The 19,946-nt window shown below is 43.9% G+C and overlaps 1 protein-coding gene and 1 pseudogene across 1 annotated transcript in view; one reads left to right on the top strand and one right to left on the bottom strand.

The window, feature by feature from the left end:
* The window catches only part of SEPTIN12 (septin 12), an 89,361-nt gene that overhangs the window by 10,365 nt on the left and 59,050 nt on the right, over positions 1-19,946 (top strand). Inside the window, exon 3 of the mRNA XM_032230137.1 lies at positions 10,648-11,958. Coding sequence (XP_032086028.1) covers positions 10,648-11,958 — 1,311 coding nt within the window. The remainder of the gene's footprint in view (positions 1-10,647; positions 11,959-19,946) is intronic.
* Positions 10,368-10,458, bottom strand: LOC116518182 (annotated as a pseudogene).

Here is a 19,946-nt window from a genome sequence, read left to right as displayed (position 1 = left end):
CACAGAGAGATATACTGAGAGACAGACAGAGAAACAGAGAAACAGAGAGGCAGACAGAGATGCACAACAAGAGAGAAACACAGAGAAACACAGAGACAGAGAGAGACAGAGAGACAGAGACACACAGACAGAGACACACAGAAAACACACATACACATACACACAGAGAGAGATAGAGAGACACACAGAGAGAGAAAAACAAAGAGACAGAGAGAGAGACACACAGAGAAACACACACAGACACACACACACACAGAGAAACACAGAGACAGAGAGAGAGAAAGAGACAGAGAGACAACACACAGAGAGAGACATACAAAGAAACAGAGAGAACCAGAGAAACACAGAGAGAGACAGAGACAGAGACACAGAGACAGAGAGAGAGACACACACAGAGAAACACACACACACACAGAGAGAGAGAGAGAGAGAGACAGAGAGACAGAGAGACAGAGAGACAGAGAGAAAGAGGAGTGACAGTTTTGTTGGTTTTTTTTGCTTAAGGGTTCCAGTTACCAGCTGCTGCTGTAGCCCTGTCTCTCTTCCCACATTTCACAGTTTGTAATTTAGGGAGGTTTGGAGCCAGCACTCACCGGAAGAGGTGGGGGGGGGAGGGAGGAACTCCACAATGCATAGAAACCCTGGGGACTCAACGGTGATCAAGGGCTCCTCCCTCTGAGACAGATCTTGTTGGCCACCGGTGTTGATGAGAAGGCCTTCTCCAAACATCTGCAGGACTTGAAGGCATGGGAACACTTTTGACCTAGTAATTTTAAGCAGAAGAACTTAACTTCTCTATGGAGATTCTCAGTCATCCAAGTCGTGATTGTCCCAAACATCCTTTTTTTTTTCAAGAGGCAACTGGACTTTCTGGTTTTTCTTTGAAGACCTTTTGCTTCTCATCCAAGAAGCTGCTTCAGATCTGATTGGATGGTGGGGATCCTTCCATTCCCCACCATCCAATCACAGCTGAAAAAAGCTTCTTGGATGAGAAGCAAAACATCTTTAATAATAATAAAAAAGAGTCCAGTTGCCTCTTGAAAAAAAATACACTTTTGGAAGAACCTAATTTGGAAGAAGTAAGACTTGGAAAGAGAGATTGTGCGACAGGTCTCCATTTGGGAGGAGATGAGATTCTAATTTGATCTTGGGAGAATTTAGGCAAGATGAAAACCAGAGGTGGTATTCAATTGGTTCTGACCAGTTCTGGACAACCAGTAGTGGAAATTTTGAGTAGTTCAGAGAACCGGCAAATAGGCTGGCCCTGCCCCCATCTATTCTCTGCCTCCCGAGTCCCAGCTAATCGGGAGGAAATGGAGATTTTGCAGTATCCTTCCCCTGGAGTAGGGTGGGAAGGGATTTTACAGTATCCTTCCCCTGGGAGTGGGGAAGGAATGGGGATTTTTAAGTATCCTTCCCCTGGGAGTGGAGAGGGAATGTAGATTTTACAGTATCCTTCCCCCTTGACTGGAGTGGGAATGGGGATTTTGCAGTATCCTTCCCCCAGGAGTGGGGAGGGAATGGGGATTTTGCAGTATCCTTCCCCCGGGAGTGGGGAGGGAATGGAGATTTTGCAGTATCCTTCCCCTACAGTGCTGAGAGAATGTAGATTTTACAGTATCCTTCCCCTGGAGTAGGATGGGAAGGGATTTTACAGTATCCTTCCCCCGGGAGTGGTGAGGGAATGGGGATTTTTAAGTATCCTTCCCCTGGGAGTGGAGAGGAAATGGGGATTTTGCAGTATCCTTCCCCCTGGAGTGGGGAGGGAATGGGGATTTTTAAGTATCCTTCCCCTGGAGTAGGATGGGAAGGGATTTTACAGTATCCTTCCCCCGGGACTGGGGTGGGAATGTAGATTTTACAGTATCCTTCCCCTGGAGTAGGATGGGAAGGGATTTTACAGTATCGTTCCCCCGAGACTGGGGTGGGACTGGGGATTTTGCAGTATCCTTCCCCTGGAGTGGGGAGGGAATGTAGATTTTACATTATCTGTCCCCTGGAGTCTGGAGGGAATGGGGATTTTGCAGTATCCTTCCCCTGGGAGTGGGGAGGGAATGGGGATTTTGCAGTATCTTTCCCCTGTCACGCCCACCAAGCTACACCTACAGAACTGGTAATAAAAAAAATTGAATCCCATCACCGACAGTCTGATTTTGAGAGGATAAGGAGTGGCTTTATTGATTCTGTGGCTAATGTCTCATCTTGGCCCAGAAGGACTGCCAGGACATCTGTATCCTCCTAAGCTCATAAGAAAAACTGGCTTCTTGGCCAACCTAGAAAAGAACCATCTTAGTCATAAAATTGCACGTTCCTGTGATTTTACAATCATCTATAGTTACAGGGTACAAACAAAAAAAGAAGTTGAGACACTAGGAATAGTGCAGAGAAGAGCATCAAAGAGGATAAGGGGGCCAGAAGCTAAATTGTACAATGAACAGTTGTGGGGACTGGGGATGTCTAAAATCTAATATGACTGAGCACAGTCTTCCAATATTTGAGGTTGTCACAGAGAGGATGGGGTGTATGTATTCTCCAGAGCTCTGAGGACTCAACAACCAAGTAACACATGGAAACCTATCGGAGGAAGATCCAACCTAGAACTAAGAAAAAATTTCCTATCAGTCAGAACAATTAATCAGTGGGACAGGTTGCCTCAAGAAGTTGTGGCAGATCTACCACTGGAGGTTTTGAAGAAGAGAGTGGACAGCCATTTGTCTCCTGCCTAAGCAGGGGGTTGGACTAGTAGAAGACATCAAAAGTCCCTTCCAACTCTGTTATTCTAAACACAAGAAGACTTGGTTGAGCTTCGTTGAGTTGTGTTTGGTCAACACAATATAAGAAAAGATGCTGAGACTCTAGAAAAAATGCAAAGAAGAGCAACAAAGATGATTAGGAGACTGGAGGCTAAAACATATGAAGAACACTTGCAGGAACTGGGTATGTCTAGTTTAACGAAAATAAGACTAGGAGAGACATGAGAGCAGTCTTCCAATATCTCAGGGGCTGCCACAAAAAAGAGGGAGTCAAGCTATTCTCCAAGGCACCTGAGGACAGGACAAGAAGCAATGGGTGGAAACTAATCAAGGAGAGAACCAACATAGAACTAAGGAGAAATTTCCTGACTGTGAGAACAAGCTTGCCTCTAGAAGTTGTGAATGCTCCAACACTTTTTAAGATGTTGGGTATCCATTTGTCTGAAGTGGTGTAGGGTTTCCTGCCTAAGCAGGGGGTTGGACTAGAAGACCTTGAAGGTCCCTTCCAGCTCTATTCGGATTCTACAATAACAGATTCCTGCAGTTTTCTTGACAAGATTGAAGAAGTGGTTTGCCCTTGCCGTCTTCTTCCTGGGGCTGAGAAAGGAGGATCAGCCACAGGAATCTGACAGCCATTTGTCTGAAATGGTATAGAATCTCCTGCCTGAGCAAGGGGGCTGAAGACCTCCAAGGTCCCCTCCAATCCTATTGTTCCATGTTCTGAAATCCGGGTTGGTTGATGGCACAATTTCTCATTGAGACCCTGCACTTCATTCAATGAGGAATGCTTCTGGATGTTTCTATGAAAGCAGGAACGGGAGCAGAGAAACTCCTGTGTGGGCTATCCTCCTCCTCACCCTCCCCCACAGATGTGGGGGCCGGACCGGGCTTATAGCTGCCAGCTGTTCCCCTAGATAGAAAGTATGAATAGACATTTATTAAGTGGGTGGTGGGGTGAGCTTGAAGCCTGCTAGACTGGAGATGAAGAACAAGATTTCCTCCAATCCATTCGCTCTTAGGTGCTGCTGGAATAATGTCCCAAAGTGAGATGGAAATAGGATTCTTGATCACGATTGGAATGAATGATAAAGAAAAGTTAAAGGTTCCCCTCGCACATACATTCTAGTCATTCCTGACTCTAGGGGGCGGTGCTCATCTCCGTTTCAAAAGCTGAAGATCCAGCGCTGTCTGAAGACGTCTCCGTGGTCATGTGGCTGGCGTGACTCAATGGCACGTAACACTTACCTTCCCACCAAAGGTGGCCCTATTTCTCTACTTGCATTTTTACATGCTTTCGAACTGCTAGTTTGGCAGAAACTGGGACAAGTAATGGGAGCTCACTCCATTACGCGGTGCCAGGGATTCAAACCACCGAATTGCTGACCTTTTTGATCGGCAAGCTCAGCATCTTAGCCCCTAAGCCACCCTTGAATCTTAGAACCAACATAATGTCTTACTAGTGGAAACCGGAGTGTATTCTGGCAACCCAAATTCCATGTCAACCATTCTGTCTTTTTCATCGGATCCTATTGCACACAAAGCTGGATTGTGTTTCTGTGCCATCAAATAATTCTCAACAAGTCCCTGCAGTTTTCTTGGAAAGATTTTTTAAAGAGACGGTTGGTCCTTGTCTTCTTCTTCCAGAGGTTGAGAGAGGGGGAATGACGCCACATCTCTTGGCTGATTTTGTGCCTAGGGCAGGACTGGAACGCAGCATCTTCCTGTTTCTAGCCCTGGGCTTTAACCACTAGCCATTTGGACCCTTTCAAAGGTCCTTTCCAAAAGGCAGCTGGACTTTCTTGGTTTTTTCCTCCCCTTGAAAACCTTCTGCTTCTAACCCAAGGAGCTTCTTCAGTTCATCAGCCCAAGAAAGTCCAGTTGCCTTCTCGTCCTTCTCATCTTCTCATCCTTCTCATCTTCCCTACTGCCGCCTCCTATTGGAATCTTATGATTTATCACTTGTGGTTTGTATCTTCTGATTTATGATCTATGACTTGCCACTTTGTTGTCTGTATGTAGAGAGCCAAGGTGGCGCAGTGGTTAGAGTGCAGCACTGCAGGCTACTTCAGCTGACTGCTAGCTGCAGTCCGGCAGTTCAAATCTCACTGGCTCAAGGTTGACTCAACCTTCCATCCTTCCGAGGTGGGTAAAATGAAGACCCAGATTGTTGGGGTCAAGAGGCTGACCCTGTAAACGGCTTAGAGAGGGCTGGAAAAGCATTATGAAGCGGTATATGTCTAAGTGCTATTCCTATTGCCCTTTCTTCCTTCCTACCTTCCTTCCTTCCTCCCTCCCTTCTTTCCTTCCTCCTTCCTTCTTTCCTTCTTTCCTTCCTTCCTCAGAATGCAGTATCACAGGCTAACTCTGCTGACTGCCAGCAGTTCGATCCTGACTGGCTCAAGGTTGACTCAGCCTTCCAGCCTTCTGAGGTGTGTAAAATGAGGATCCAGATTGTTGGGGGCAAGAGGCTGACTCTGTAAACCGCTTAGAGAGGGCTGTAAAAGCACTATAAAGCAGTGTATATGTCTAAGTGCTATTGCTATTGCTATTGCTATGTACATTGACAGCAGCTTATGCACCAGAGACAAAATTCTCATTTGTCTATCACACTTGACCAATAAAGAATATTCCTATTACTTGTTTGGCCGGGAGGGGGATTACCTTTGGGACAACCGTGACCCGGATGATTGAGAATCTCTCTTTCCCTTCTTATCTATTTTCCTCTGCTAAAACCTCTCCAATGCAGGACTAAAAGGCCAATGTTTGGGGTTGAAGGATAGCAGCAGATCCGTATCTTTGGCTCTCAGCCAATTGTTGACCATCTGCCTTTCAGGGTCTCCCTGGGTCAGTTTATGCACAACAACCCTTCCAGCTGCAGGGATGTTTGGAGTCCCTCCAGCCAACCTTTTGATTCCCCCGTGACAGTGACGGAGTGTTTGCTGTCATGTTCTCCGTTTGGTTCAGGGGTCAGCGCTGGAGGTGTTGGGGGAGAGGGGAGGAAGGGCAACAGGGGCAAAGTGCAGAAGCAAAGGGCTCCTTCTCACCCCCAGGGAGGTGGGGAATGATTCTTCTTTGTGATGGACATGCGGAGCTCAAGCAGGTGCTGGAGAAAACAGCTGGAGGGCAGGGGTCAAGCACATAAATGAACTGGAGCTGACTTTTCTCAGTCCACTTCTAGCTGTTGAGCTGCTGCCATGCTTAAGACTCAGGGAACAGAATGGAATGGGATAGGAGAGGAGAGGAGAGAAGAGGAGAGGAGAGGAGAGAAGGGATTGGATTGGATTGGAAGGGAACGGAACAATAGAACAGCAGAACAGAACAGAAGAGAAAATAGAAGAGAAGAGAAGAAAAGGGATTGGAACAGAATGGAACAGAACGGAACAGAACAACAGAACAGAATAGAAAAGAGAAGAGAAGGGATTGGACTGGATTGGACTGGATTGGACTGGATTGGAATGGAACAGGAATGGAATGGAACACCAGAACAGAACAGAAAATAGAAAAGAATAGAATCATAAGTCTAAAAATGATCATGTCACTTTTTTCAGTGCAATTGTAACTTCAAATGGTCACTGAATGAATGGTTGTAAGTCGAGGACTACCTGTATGGACTCACAACCTTTTCCACTGTTTAGAAATGACCCGTATTATTTTGGAAATAAATTATATGTGTGTGTGTGTGTGTGTTTGTGTGTGTGTGTGTGTGTGTTAGTTATATTTGTGCTGATAAATAAATAAAGGGAGACTAGTATAGATCTATTTCAAGCTATTTAGCTCTCATAGCTAGCCATACCCTTACTGGGAATCGAGCCTGTGCTGTATTGCCTCTTAGGCAGATGTGTTAACCACTGAGCTACAGAGCTCGACTCCTTATCAGCCAAGCCAGAGTGAAAGGTATATATTTAAAGTCACAACCCCTGGTATGCCCAAATATGGGAGGAAGTTCACTGCTTCCATTCTCTGTCCATCGGCTCGTCACAAGAGACCATCCAGAAAGAAACCCAATATTTTTACTGTTGCCTTTGTCACACACACACACACACACACACACACTCTCCTTAAATTCACATTCTTTGTGAAGACAATGCTGAACTAGCTCCTGATGTGTGTGTGTGTGTGTCTGTGTGTGTGTACATCCAGATGACTTTTTTTTTCATTTGTGAGCCATGGTTTCCCCAGGGCTTCTGATTTTTTTGTGGTCACGGAACACCCATGAAAGATGGAAAAAAGAGCCTGGAGCCACAGATTGCATTAAAATCTCTTTTCTTAAGCCAGAGACCAACAGATAACATTAAGTGCAAACATGTAAATCAGGGCCCCTTAAGGAATTGATTGGATTAAGTCTCTTCTCTTTAGGAAAGCAATTGATTTAGTTAAAGAAATCAGAGGGACCAAGTAGTTGACATCTTAGCTTTTGCTTCTCTTGTTTGATTAAATTGAAGGGCAGGTCAAGCCTTCAATCTTTCCCAGCATGAGGCTCTTCTCCAGGGAGTCCTTCCTTCTCATTAGGTGGCCAAAGTCTTTGAGTTTCCTCTTCAGGATCTGGCCTTCTACAGAGCAGTCAGGGTTGACCTCCTCTAGGACTGACCGGTTGGATCGCCTTGCAGTCCAAGGGAGTCGTAGGAGTCTTCTCCGGCACCAGGCTGATGGTTACAGACTCGCAAATGATGGAAGTCATCTTTGATTGCTCCACTAAAGAACTGTTTTTTTAGGCCACAACAATTCTGGTTAACCAAGGAACAAAACAGTCTTGCAGGAGGTTGTCCAGGCCCTCAGGGTACAATGTCACATTCTTCTTTGTCACCTGACTTGTTTTGAATACTTTTGGGGGTTGTGCCATTTGCTGCAAGCAATCCCTTTGCTCTCCTCCTCCTCCACCACCACCACCTCCTCCTCCTGCTTGTAGAGATAATCAGTCTGTTTGAAATGTAAGTAAGGTTTCATAAATACCTCCAGGTTATCCACTCATTTCTTCTATCCCTAATTAAATTAATTCAGAACAGTATTCATCTTTATCTCAAGTTCGTCAGCTCTGTGCCCTGTGGCATTTAAAAAAAATGCCTACAAGGATGAAAAGAGAGGTGTCCAAAACCTTCTGGAGAAGGTCAGTGTCAGGGTTCCAAATAGCATCCAAAATTAAATCAGAGTCCAAGACAAAGGATTCCTCAAAGTTCCAATTTATTTAAAAAAAAAGCCATCTTGGCACATCTGGGAAAACCTGAATCTGACAGCTTTCCGGTTTTCCCCAGTTGAAAGTTCAAGATCCTGCCCCAACACCCACAAGTTCATCACATGGTCCAATCTTCCACCGCCATGAAGACAGATTCCTCCCATCCAGTTCCGGTCTGGTGCAGAGACAAAGATGACCTTGAGTTTGTAAGAAGAATGTTGTTATGGCTACATATCACCCAACTCCATATAATCCCCCCTCCCATTTTTCCACAATATAAAGTAGACAGTAGAAAGTCTGGCAGGCCTGAAGTCCAAAAGAAAAGATGGCTTGCAAGAATGAGGGTCAGGTTTTGAGTCCTTATATGGGAAACTCTAAAAAATCCAGAGCAAAGTTCAGCCAAAGCAGGATAGGAGTATGGTAAACTAGAAATAAGAATATGAATATATTTGAAATGTTAGCATTCTTCTCTTGGCTCCTTCCACCAGCTGGAGAAGAGAGAAAGTCATCAACTCTTGAAATTTAGCTCTCCTGTCTCCAACCTTCTGTTTGTTTAGGAGATGCAATCTTATCTCCCTCACCTCCAGCAGGAAACAGAATTCCCACCTCAATCCCACATCAAAGATTCCCAAAACCACCTCACTGAAGGATGGCGTCGGGTTTCACAGGTAGTGCTGAGAGAAGGATTGTAGAGCCCGTGGCTTTGAAGAAACATCTGTATAGATTATCTAGCCCAGGGTGGCAAATCTATTCTATTTTTTATTTCTATTCTATTCCACTTCTTATTCTATTCTATTCTATTCTATTCTATTCTATTCTATTCTATTCTATTCTATTCTATTCTATTCTATTTCTATTTCTATTTCTATTTCTATTTCTATTCTTTCTTATTTCTTATTTCTATTTCTATTCTATTCTATTTCTTAGTTCTATTCTATTCCACTTCTTTTTCTATTCTATTCTATTTCTTTTTCTATTCTCTTCTATTTCTTAGTTCTATTCTATTCCACTTCTTTTTCTATTCTATTCTATTTCTTTTTCTATTCTCTTCTATTTCTTAGTTCTATTCTATTCCACTTCTTTTTCTATTCTATTCTATTTCTTTTTCTATTCTCTTCTATTTCTTAGTTCTATTCTATTCCACTTCTTTTTCTATTCCATTCTATTCTATTCTATTCTACTTATTTCTATTCTATTGTATTCTATTCCATTATATGCTATGCTAATTCTTATTCTTATTTCTATTCCATTCCCTTCTGCTTCAATTAGAAAGGATTCTTTTAATAATAGTTTTCAAAAAGATAGGGAAATTGGTCATAAAATAGGATTCAATCATGTGATTGGAATTTTATGACTGTCATGTCCTAAAAGTTATTTATGACTGTCATGACTTACAACCATCCTTGTTGGCTCAATTATGCTCGTAATTTGAGGAGTATCTGTACACATTTTTGTAATCCAATTCAGAGGCAGCCTCCCATCTTTTTTCTGAAAACGTATCTCTTAAATAAAACCAGCTCGGCAGCCTATCATCAGATGTGTATTTTTAAAAGATTAACCTGGTTTTTTAATCATTATCATGGTTGTTTGTTAATTTTTTTGACCATCTATCTTACCACCAGGTAACACTGGGAAATTTCCAATATTAAAAAGATAAAATTTTACAAAATCTATACACAAAAGGAACTAAATAATAAAAAAACCATGAATACACAATTCTAAAAGATAGGGTCAGTGGTGGCCCAATGGCTAAGATGCTGAACTTGTCGATCAGAAAGGTCGGCAGTTCAGCAGTTCGAATCCCTAGTGCCTCTTAATGGAGTGAGCTCTCATTACTTGTCCCAGCTTCTGCCAACCTAGCCATTCTAAAGGACATTAAAAAATGCAAGTAGAAAAATAGGAACTACCTTTGGTGGGAAGGTAACAGTGTTCTGTGCGCCTTTGGTATTGAGTCATGCCGGCCACATGACCATGGAGACGTCTTCGGACAGTGCTGGCTCTTCGGCTTTGAAACGGAGATGAGCACCACCCCCTAGAGTCGGGAATGACTAGGACGTATGTGCGAGGGGAACCTTTACCATTAACTTAACTAAAAGATGGGAAGGGAGGGATAACCTAAAAAAATAGTTACAAACATTGGAAAAATAAGAAACCGCGCATAGAAGAAGATGTAATTAAAAAAATACTAGATTGTGCAGAAATTGATAGGTTGACATTAAAGATAAAAGATCAAGAAAATGCATAATACTTTCAAACATGGGACTAATTCTATCAATGTTTGGACAATAGAAATAAGAAATTTGAAAAATACTATTATGTACCGTATGTATTATGTTTAATATATTATTATATTATATACTATTATGTAAGCAAATTAACCCAGACAATACAGTTCCTAAAACACTTATATATGTTAAGGAAAATATATAAATAAACTGTTTTTTTAAATAGTTACAAACACATAAATGTCTCTCTCCATGGAAATCTTTAGTAAAAGATTAAAGATTTATATGAGCTGAAGAGAATATAATGCTGAAACAGTAAAGGCCATTCAAATATAATAACAGAAATAGCCTTTGATTTGATAGAGCAGAGAGCAAGCTGGAGAGATGATATGCTCAAAAGCCCTACAATTTCAAAGGAATCTGTAGAACGAAAGCAACATATTTGAGCAGTGTTGGTCTGATGGGCGGTTTTTGTGTCCTTTCTTGCTTTCTTCTGCAGCCTTGAAGAGGTCCTTTGAGATGGAAGACGTGGAAGAAGACCCTTCATGCTCAACCAAATCTTCTGCAAATCCCTGCCCCTCTGAAAATGGAGAGGGGAAAAAAACGAGAGGACCCATGCAGAGCACCTACTCATCTCCCATCGGCCTGAGCAACATCTCCAGTCCTTCACACAGCCCGATCCCCAAAACCAGGATCACGAACAGCCTGTCTTTCAACCGAGGTACCCTTCATTTGCCTCGGGCTAATGGGACCAACCTTGTCAGGGTGTCCTCCTTCCAAACTTGGCTGAATCCCAATGGATTCTCTTCCTCTTTAGGGCCAGGAAGTGATGAGAGTCTCCATAGTTCTTCTTCCAGTTTGGAGTGCCCAACACCCACAAGATGCCCCCAGAATCCTGTTCGGCAATCTGAGTCCTCTGGAATTGAGACCCCTCAGCTCTCTAATCCTTTGCTGAAGAAGTTCTCCTCCCACGGGAATGTCTTCCATGCTGAGGTGGACCGTCCTATCCGGCAGGTCTCCAAGGCTACCATGAATCACAGCTCCTTGCCGTCCCTTGACCTGCACATCGCAGAAGACCAGGGGCCCAGTCCTATCCTTTGCTCCACCTCGGACATTGACCCTGCCAAGAGGTGGAGCTCCCAAGACCAAAATTCCATCTCGCCTCTTCCAAAGAATAGAACGTTACTGAGAAAGGATTCTCCTTGCTCTGCCATGGGGGTAGGCCAGTTGGGGAATGTGACTCCTGTGGCTCCTTTGGCCTCCAAGCAAACCACAAAGTTTCAAACATTTCCCACCAGCCTGGACAGGTTCATTGGAAACCCCACGGTTGGTTGTGTTCTCCCTTTGGTGGGTGAGCCTGGGCTCAAATCTTTGCCTAAGGCCCAACTTCAGATCAACCTTGGCCATAGCCTGCCTCATATATCTCCAGAGCTGGCCAACAAAGATCAAGTGATCATAACCCATGACACTTCCCTAACCACCTGTTATGGAAGCCCACCAGAGATATCAGAAACAGCAAGAACAGATCCTCGTCCTCAGTCTGCCTCTTTCCAGTTAGTCTCTCAATCTCCATCTGCTCACCCTACTTCCCAGTCCTCTCCAATGACAGTGCCAGCTCCCCAAGGAAGCCCAGCTTTGCCCAACCCAAGAGAAAATGGTCCTGCTCTGATTGGTTCCATCTCCTGTCAAGATGCTTCCAAGGCTTCAAACCCAGAGTTGCCTTCTGGCCCAGGGGAAGAGTCTGGAGACCAGCCTCTGGAGATCTTTGAGAAGAAGGAAGAGACTGCAGAGAGGAACTCACTAAAAGAAGGTGAGACAGGTTGGACCCTAGAACAGTGGTCACCAACTGGTGGTCCACTGAAAAATTATTTGCTTTTTTTATATTGCACTAAATCAAACTACGGCCTTTGGAATGGATACGTGCAATGAACATTTGTGTTGCTGCAGAGAATCTCCCCCTTCGGGGTCTTTTTGTGTGGGTCAGAGGGGGAGCAGAAATTCGGACTTAGGGTCTGCTTCAGTCTCCTGGTGTGGGGCTTTGGGTGAAGGCTGGAGGGAAGCACCGCTGGTGGCGAAGAGCCAGAGGGGCTCATTCCAGTGGGACTGCATCATGGCCTGGAACTGGCTGATCATCTCAGCCCACTGAGCCTCCAGGTGCTGGTGCTTGGCCTTGTACATCTGCAGGTCTTCCCTCTGCTTGGAATACCTAGGCTCTTGGTCCTCAGTGAGGTGCTTCTGCTGAGCCTTCTTTTCGGTCAAATCCAATTTGAACTGAGCTGTTTTGCCAACTCTTTCCCATGGTGGCTGCTTAGCTCCAGCAACTGCTTCCTGTTGGGGCCCTAAGGAGCCCGGGTGGGCAGGTGAGGAGTGGCTGGGAGGGGAGGGGCGAGTAGAGACTGGTGAGGCACCCCTTGACATGAGTGACATCGAGCTAGCCATGCCCACCCAGTCACATGACCACCTAGCCACACCCACCCAGCCGGTCATTAGGCAGATCATATTAGTGGTCCATGGGATTTAAAATTATGAATTAGTGGTCTCGGAGGTCCAAAAGGTTGGTGACCCCTGGAATAGATGCCCTCTGAAACACAGGCCTGTTCAAGCCATCTTTTACAAACCTAGAATGGTGAAGCTACACAACTCATTAAGTTAATTTCAATCAAACTCCAGGATGGCTAACTACCATGTGTGAATCCAACCTTGTGTGGCTGGATCAATACAACTCACAAAACATAATGAAGGTGAATATGCCTGTCCCAGGATAATGTTGTAGGCTTTAATCTGAGTCTGTCACCGGGACGAAAGGTTTTGTCTTGTGGATTTTTGGTCCTGTGCTGGAGCCCACCTTCAGGGAATGTCTTTCTAGCAGAGTGTGTACTGTTCTGTGTGTTGTAAGTGGCTTTTTAGATGTTGGTTGGGGTGTGTTGATGGCTGGCTATAAGTCGTTGGCTGCCATTTTGGGCAGCCCAAGCAAACAACAAAACCTCTGGTCCTGGTGATTGACCCAGATTGAGTCTCACCAAACATAGCTTAACAGAATGGCTGCGCTCATCTCACCTGCTTTGCCGAAAGAAACGTACATTGGATGGATTCATAGTTAGCTTTCCCACAATCACACAACCACACTTCACCCTAAATTAGCATGTTTTAGGAATCCAACCAGGTTACAGAAGATAAGGCATCCTCTAAGTTGCTTCTCCTCTTGTGTTTATTTGTGTGTCTAATCACAGACGAATACAGAATATTCTATTCCATTCCATTCCATTCCATTTTCTATTCTATTCTATTCCATTTCATTCCATTCCATTCCATTAGCTATTCTATTCTATTCAATTCCATTGCATTTTCTATTCTATTCTATTCCATTCCATTCCATTTTCTATTCTATTCTAGTCAATTCTATTCTATTCCATTCCATTAGCGATTCTATTCTATTCCATTCCATTCTCTATTCTATTCCATTCCATTCTCTATTCTATTCTATTCCATTCCACTCCATTCCATTCCATTAGCTATTATCTATTATTCTATTCTATTCCATTCCATTAGCGATTCTATTCTATTCCATTCCATTCTCTATTCTATTCCATTCCATTCTCTATTCTATTCTATTCCATTCCACTCCATTCCATTCCATTAGCTATTATCTATTATTCTATTCTATTCTATTCTATTCTATTCCATTAGCTATTCTATTCTATTCTATTCCATTCCATTAGCTATTCTATTCTATTCCATTAGCTATTATATTCTATTCCATTCCATTCCATTAGCTATTCTCTATTATTCTATTCTGTTCTGTTCTGTTCTGTTCTGTTCCGTTCCATTCCATTCCATTAGCTATTCTATTCTCTTCCATTCCATTAGCTATTCTATTCTATTTCATTCCATTAGCTATTCTATTCTATTCTATTCTATTCTATTCTATTCTATTCTATTAGCTATTCTATTCTATTCCATTCCATTCCATTCCATTAGCTATTCTATTCTGTTCTGTTCTGTTCTGTTCCATTCCGTTCCACTCGACTCCACTCGACTCTACTCTACTCTCCCTCTTTAGAGGACATATAATCTATGGACCATGTTTCAACCTGGGCACCATCTTAATACACCCTTGGGACACTGTTTTTTTTTTGGAGGGTTTGGCCACAGCCCCTTCGATGCAACAGTTCTTCTTGCCGATGTCTGAAAACCAGAGGAAATTTACTCCCCAGAGCTTCCTCATTTTTGTGGCACCAGGAAGACAAAGCTCTTCTCTGTATCAGTTTCTCTGCCGTCCAGTTGGTCAAGCAGTTTGTCCCCTCTGGCTCTGGAATGCACTGGGCCCCTTTCCGATGAAGCACTCAAAAGCATCCGAGAAACACCCAAAGAGCCTTTATGAGAATCATCAGAAGGCAGGGTCTAATGATGATGTTTGTGTCCCCCCCCCCCATTTCACCCACCTCCCCTAGAATGCCCTGATACACTGCCTTTAAATATGGAGGCTCTATTGCACAACCATGTAACTTTTTCAAGGCCAGGGCTATAGCACCAAATCGGGAAAAACAATTCCACAGGAAGGCTAAAACTACTTTTACTTAGATAATAGAATCTCTCCCAAGTCTCGTTGTGATCTACCTCTTCCTCCTTATACCCCAGTGAATTGGGAAAGCAACGTCATGGGAGGGAGGAATAACCTTGAGGGACAGAAGGAAGAGCTGCAGACAAAACAACTGTCAGATAAGAGAAATTTGAGTGTGGGCCAGAAGTGTAATTTGAGAAAGCCATCTCAGACAGGACCCTCCCTAGTTTTTTTGTGCCAGTAAAGGAGAGATGGGGAAGCATTCTGCCTTGCAAGGTCCTCTTTCTGTAATCTTCTCTTAAAAATAGGATGACTTTGCTTTTCTGGTCCATTCTACCTTCAAGAGCTGACAGGTATCAAGCTATTTCTGAATTTTATCTCATTTCTCGAGACTTTAAAAAAATGTTTCAGCTCCAGACAACATTTCTTGCATATCTTTATCACGGTCACCTTCCATCCTCTCTAGGATGTGTGATCCAGCATATTCTCTGTCAGGGAGGTGAGCCGTTTCTAAATTGAGGGAGGGGGATAGGGATGGATGGATAGAAGGATGGATATGGATGACTATGGATGGATGCATAGATAGATATGGATGGATGGATGGATGGATATGGATGAATATGGATGGATGCATAGATAGATATGGATGGATGGATGGATGGATGGATGGATGGATGGATATGGACGAATATGGATGGATGCATAGATAGATATGGATGGATGGATGGATGGATGGATATGGACGAATATGGATGGATGCATAGATAGATATGGATGGATGGATGGATGGATGGATAGATATGGACGAATATGGATGGATGCATAGATAGATATGGATGGATGGATGGATGGATGGATGGATGGATGGATGGATATGGACGAATATGGATGGATGCATAGATAGATATGTATGTATGTATGTATGTATGTATGTATGTATGTATGCATGCATAGATAGATAGATAGATAGATAGATAGATAGATAGATAGATAGATATGGATGAATATGGATGGATGCATAGATAGATATGGATGGATGGATGGATGGATGGATGGATGGATGGATGGATGGATATGGACAAATATGGATGGATGCATGCATAGATAGATATGGGTGGGTGGGTGGGTGGATGGATGGATATGGACAAATATGTATGGATGCATAGATAAATATGAATGGATGGATGGATGGATGGAGAAAAAGCAAGACAGAGAGATAGACAGATGAATAGATATGGATGAATGTGGATGACTGCATAGATATGGATGGATGGATGGATAAAAAGAGAGGAAGAAAGAGAGAGAGGACAGAGGTGGATAGATAGATATGGATGCATATGGATGGCTGCATAGATAAATATGAATGGATGGATAAGGAAGGAAAGAGAGAGAGAGGCAGAGATGGAGGAGGGGGGGGAGAAAGACTGTGAGAAAGCAAGCCATCAACTTAGTGTGTCCTGTGAAACCTGCACCAGCTTAAGCCATCACCTTATAAAGTTGATAAAGTAGAGAACATTCCGGGGCTGCCTAGATGTGTCCTTTGTGCAATGTGCAAACCCAGCTAACACCTCTCTCTTCCCTTGGGTGTGTGTGTGTATGTGTGTAGAAATCCTGTTTTTCATGGGCAGCTCCTTGAAGGCAGAGGGACTTTTTCAATTTGCTGGTCGCTCCCTGAAAATAAACAGAATGGGGCTTGCCTCCCTCCATCCTGAAAGGAACTTTTCCCGTTAATTGCTTTGGCCAAGCCAGGCAAGTTGGAACAAAACCGGAGGTGCTCTGGGTGTTTGTCTCTGTGTGTGTTGTGTGTTTGTGTGTTTCTGCAGATGGGGATGGTAGGGGAAAACCAGTGATTGGTTGGTCAAGGTTGCATCAATTTGTCTCAAAACTAGCCATTATTTTATGTTTTTCTTTCTCTTCCATTTGTCCTTATCCCCCTGTTTTCTTTGATTTTTTATTTTTCCCCCTCCCCCTTATTTCTTTGACTTTGGCACCCCTTCTGAATTCTTGAGGCTGCCTCGGCTCCTTTCTCTGCTCCACCCTGCAGCGAGGAGGTGGCAAAGGGCCAACATCGGTTAATTTTAAGATGTTCGAGGCTAACCGAAGTGGACACGAGGAGCAGGCAGCTGTACAATCATTCGGAGGGCGGGAGGGAGGGGGGGTGGGTGGGTGTGGGTCTCTGCAAGGCGGCTCTTTTAGACATGGGAGCAAGAAGGGTCTCGCGCCAGAAAAGCAGTGATTAAAACTGCCACCTCTTGTACAGGTCCATCACTTGTTGTTGTTGTTGTTGTTGTTGTCCATCACTTGTTGTTGTTGTTGTTGTTGTTGTTGTTCTTCTTCTTCTTCTTCTTCTTCTTCTTCTTCTTCTTCTTCTTCTTCTTCCCCCCTCCTCCTCTCCTCCTTCTCCTCTTCCTCTTCTTCTTCCTCCTCCTTCTCCTCCAACCCTCCTCCTCTGTCTTCTTCTCCTCCTCCTCCTCCTCCTCCTTTTTCTTCTTATCCCCCTCCTCCTATTCTTCTCCTTCTCCTCTTCCCCCTCTTCTCCTTCCCCTCCTTCTCTTTCTTCTCCCCCCTCCCCTCCCCCTCCTCCTCCTCCTCTTCTTCTTCTTTTTCCTCCTCCTCCTCCTCCATCCCTCCTCCTCCTCTGTTGTCATCGTCATCATCATCATCTTCTTCTTCCTCCTCCTCCTCTTCCTCTTCTTCTTCCTCCTCCTCCTTCTCCAACCCTCCTCCTCCGATGTCATCATCTTCTTCTCCTCCTCCTCTTCCTCCTCCTCTTCTTCTTCTTCCTCCTCCTCCAACCCTCCTCCTCCGACATCGTCATCTTCTTCTTTTCCTCCTCTTCCTCCCCCTCCTCCTCCTCTTTCTCTTCTTCTTCCTCCTTCTCCATCACTCCTCCTCCATCATCATCTTCTTCTTCCTCCTCCTCCTCCCTCGTCATCATCATCTTCTTCCTCCTCCTCCTCCATTTCTCCTTCTCCTCTTCCCCCTCTTCCCCTTCCCCTTCTTCTCTTTCTTCTCCTTCTCATTCTTCTCCCCATCCCTTCCCCTCCTCCTCTTTATCCTCCTCCTCCTCTTCTCCTTCTCCTCTTCTCCCTCTTTCCCTCCCCCTCCTCCTCCTCTTTTGGTTATGCCCTGGACTTACTCAGATTGTCTCTCCATCTCCACCTCCATTATTGGCAGAGATTGGGCATATTCACATGACACGGATAATCTAGAACCAGGGATATGCCCAAAAGTTAAGATAGCATCCCTAATTTGAGGTCTGGCTTGTTTGTGTGTGTGTGTGTGTGTGTGTGTGTTACATGTGCACCACACATTAAAAAAATGGGTGGAATTTGGATTGCATTGGATAACCTCTTTCTTGACATTTTTGACCGCACCCTGTAGAACCTCCCTCACCACCACCACCACCACCGAATCTGGTTAATGAATTAATCCATTTTCTGCATCTGTATCCTTCATTGGGCTATAAATCACTTAATGGTCAACTAGGCTCACCCAGTACACTAAGTTGCAAAAGGCTGCAGAAAAGGTCAGAGGCAAACCTCTTGGGTAAACAGGGCAGGTAGTCCGTCTCTGAGCTGCTGAAGTCCCTCCCACCCCTTACAGGTAGTTCTTAACTTACAACCATTCATTTAGTTCAAACGTATGATAGCACTGGGGGGCGGGTGGGAAATGACTTAGAATCAGTCCTCACCCTTACAATCATTGCTAGTTCATGCAATTATGACCATGCGATCAAAATGTGCACGCTTGGCCACCGACTCTCTGCACAATGGATGCAGTGTTCCGATGCTCAGTTGAAGTTTTGAATGATGAAAATTGTTAGAATTAGAATGATTAGCATTAGAATTATTAGAATTAGAATTGAGCTAGAAGGCACCTTGGAGGTCTTCTAGTCCAGCCCCCTGCTCAAGCAGGAGAATCTAGACCATTTCAGACAGTTGACTGTCCAGTCTCTTCTTAAAAACTTCCAGTAATGGAGCGCCCACGATTTCTGGAGGCAAGCTGTTCCACTGGTTAATTGTCCTCACTGTTAGGAAGTGTCTCCTTAATTTCAAATTATAGCAATAGAAGTTAGACTTATATACCGCTTCATAGGGCTTTCAGCCCTCTCTAAGTGGTTTACAGAGTCAGCAACTTGCCCCCACAGTCTGGGTCCTCATTTCACCCACCTCGGAAGGATGGAAGGCTGAGTCAACCTTTGAGCCGGTGAGATTTGAACCGCTGAACTGCAGATAACAGTCAGCTGAAGTGCCCTGCAGTACCGCACTCTAACCACTGCGCCACCTCGGCTCTTTCTAAAAGATTGCTTCTCTCTTTGGTTAGTTTCCATCCATTGTTTCTTGTCCTCTGGTGCTTTGGAGAATAATTTGACCCCCAAATCTTCTTTGTGGCAGCCCCTCAAATACTGGAATACTGCTATCATGTTCGCCCCTAATTCTTCTTTTCTCTAAACCAGCCAAGCTCAAATCCTGCAGTTATTCTTCATATATTTTAGTCTCCAGGCCTTTGATAATCTTAGTCGCTCTTCTCTGAACTTTTTCCAGTCTCAACAGCTTCTTTGCAGTGTGGTGACCAAAATTGGTTGCAGTATTGCAGTTGTGTGATCTTACTAGGGTTTTATAAAACGATACTAATACTTCATGCGATCTTGATTCCATGCCTCTGTTTATACAAGCCAGGATTCTATCATGATTATACCAGCTGGGAAGGTTGCAAATGGTGATCACATGACCCTGGCATGCTGCAAATGTGTCAAGGACATGTCAGTTGCCAAGTGCCCAAATTTTGGACCACGTGAGCTTGGAGATGCTACAATGGTCGTAAGTGTGAGGACTGATTGCAAGTCCCTTTTTCCCAGTGCCATTGTTAACTTCGAACTGTCACTCAATGAATGGTATGAAGCTGAGAATTGCTTGTTGACCTTCCCATTTTACCTTGATTTATATCTATAAAACTGATTCTCAGTTTCAGATGAATGAGATGCTTGCCAAAAAAAAAAAAAAAAAAAGCACAACACACAAATGGAAAAGAAGCAATCTTTGAATTACACACTGGGCTAAGACTGTGGCTTGTGCCTTTTTTTCATTGTGAAGTCAATCCGTTTTCAGGCAGAAAAATTAAAGCCAGAATGAAAATTCTCAGCGGTTGTCATTATAAATATTGAAGCATTCCTGCGAATATTTTTTTAAAGATTTTTATTAACAAACATGTAAAATACACACACACACAAATTA

The sequence above is a fragment of the Thamnophis elegans genome, chromosome 14 (assembly GCF_009769535.1).
Source record: "Thamnophis elegans isolate rThaEle1 chromosome 14, rThaEle1.pri, whole genome shotgun sequence".
NCBI classification, from domain to species: Eukaryota; Metazoa; Chordata; class Lepidosauria; order Squamata; family Colubridae; genus Thamnophis; species Thamnophis elegans.
The sequence above is the reverse complement of the archived record's forward strand: the minus strand, read 5'-3'. Positions and strand labels throughout refer to the sequence as shown.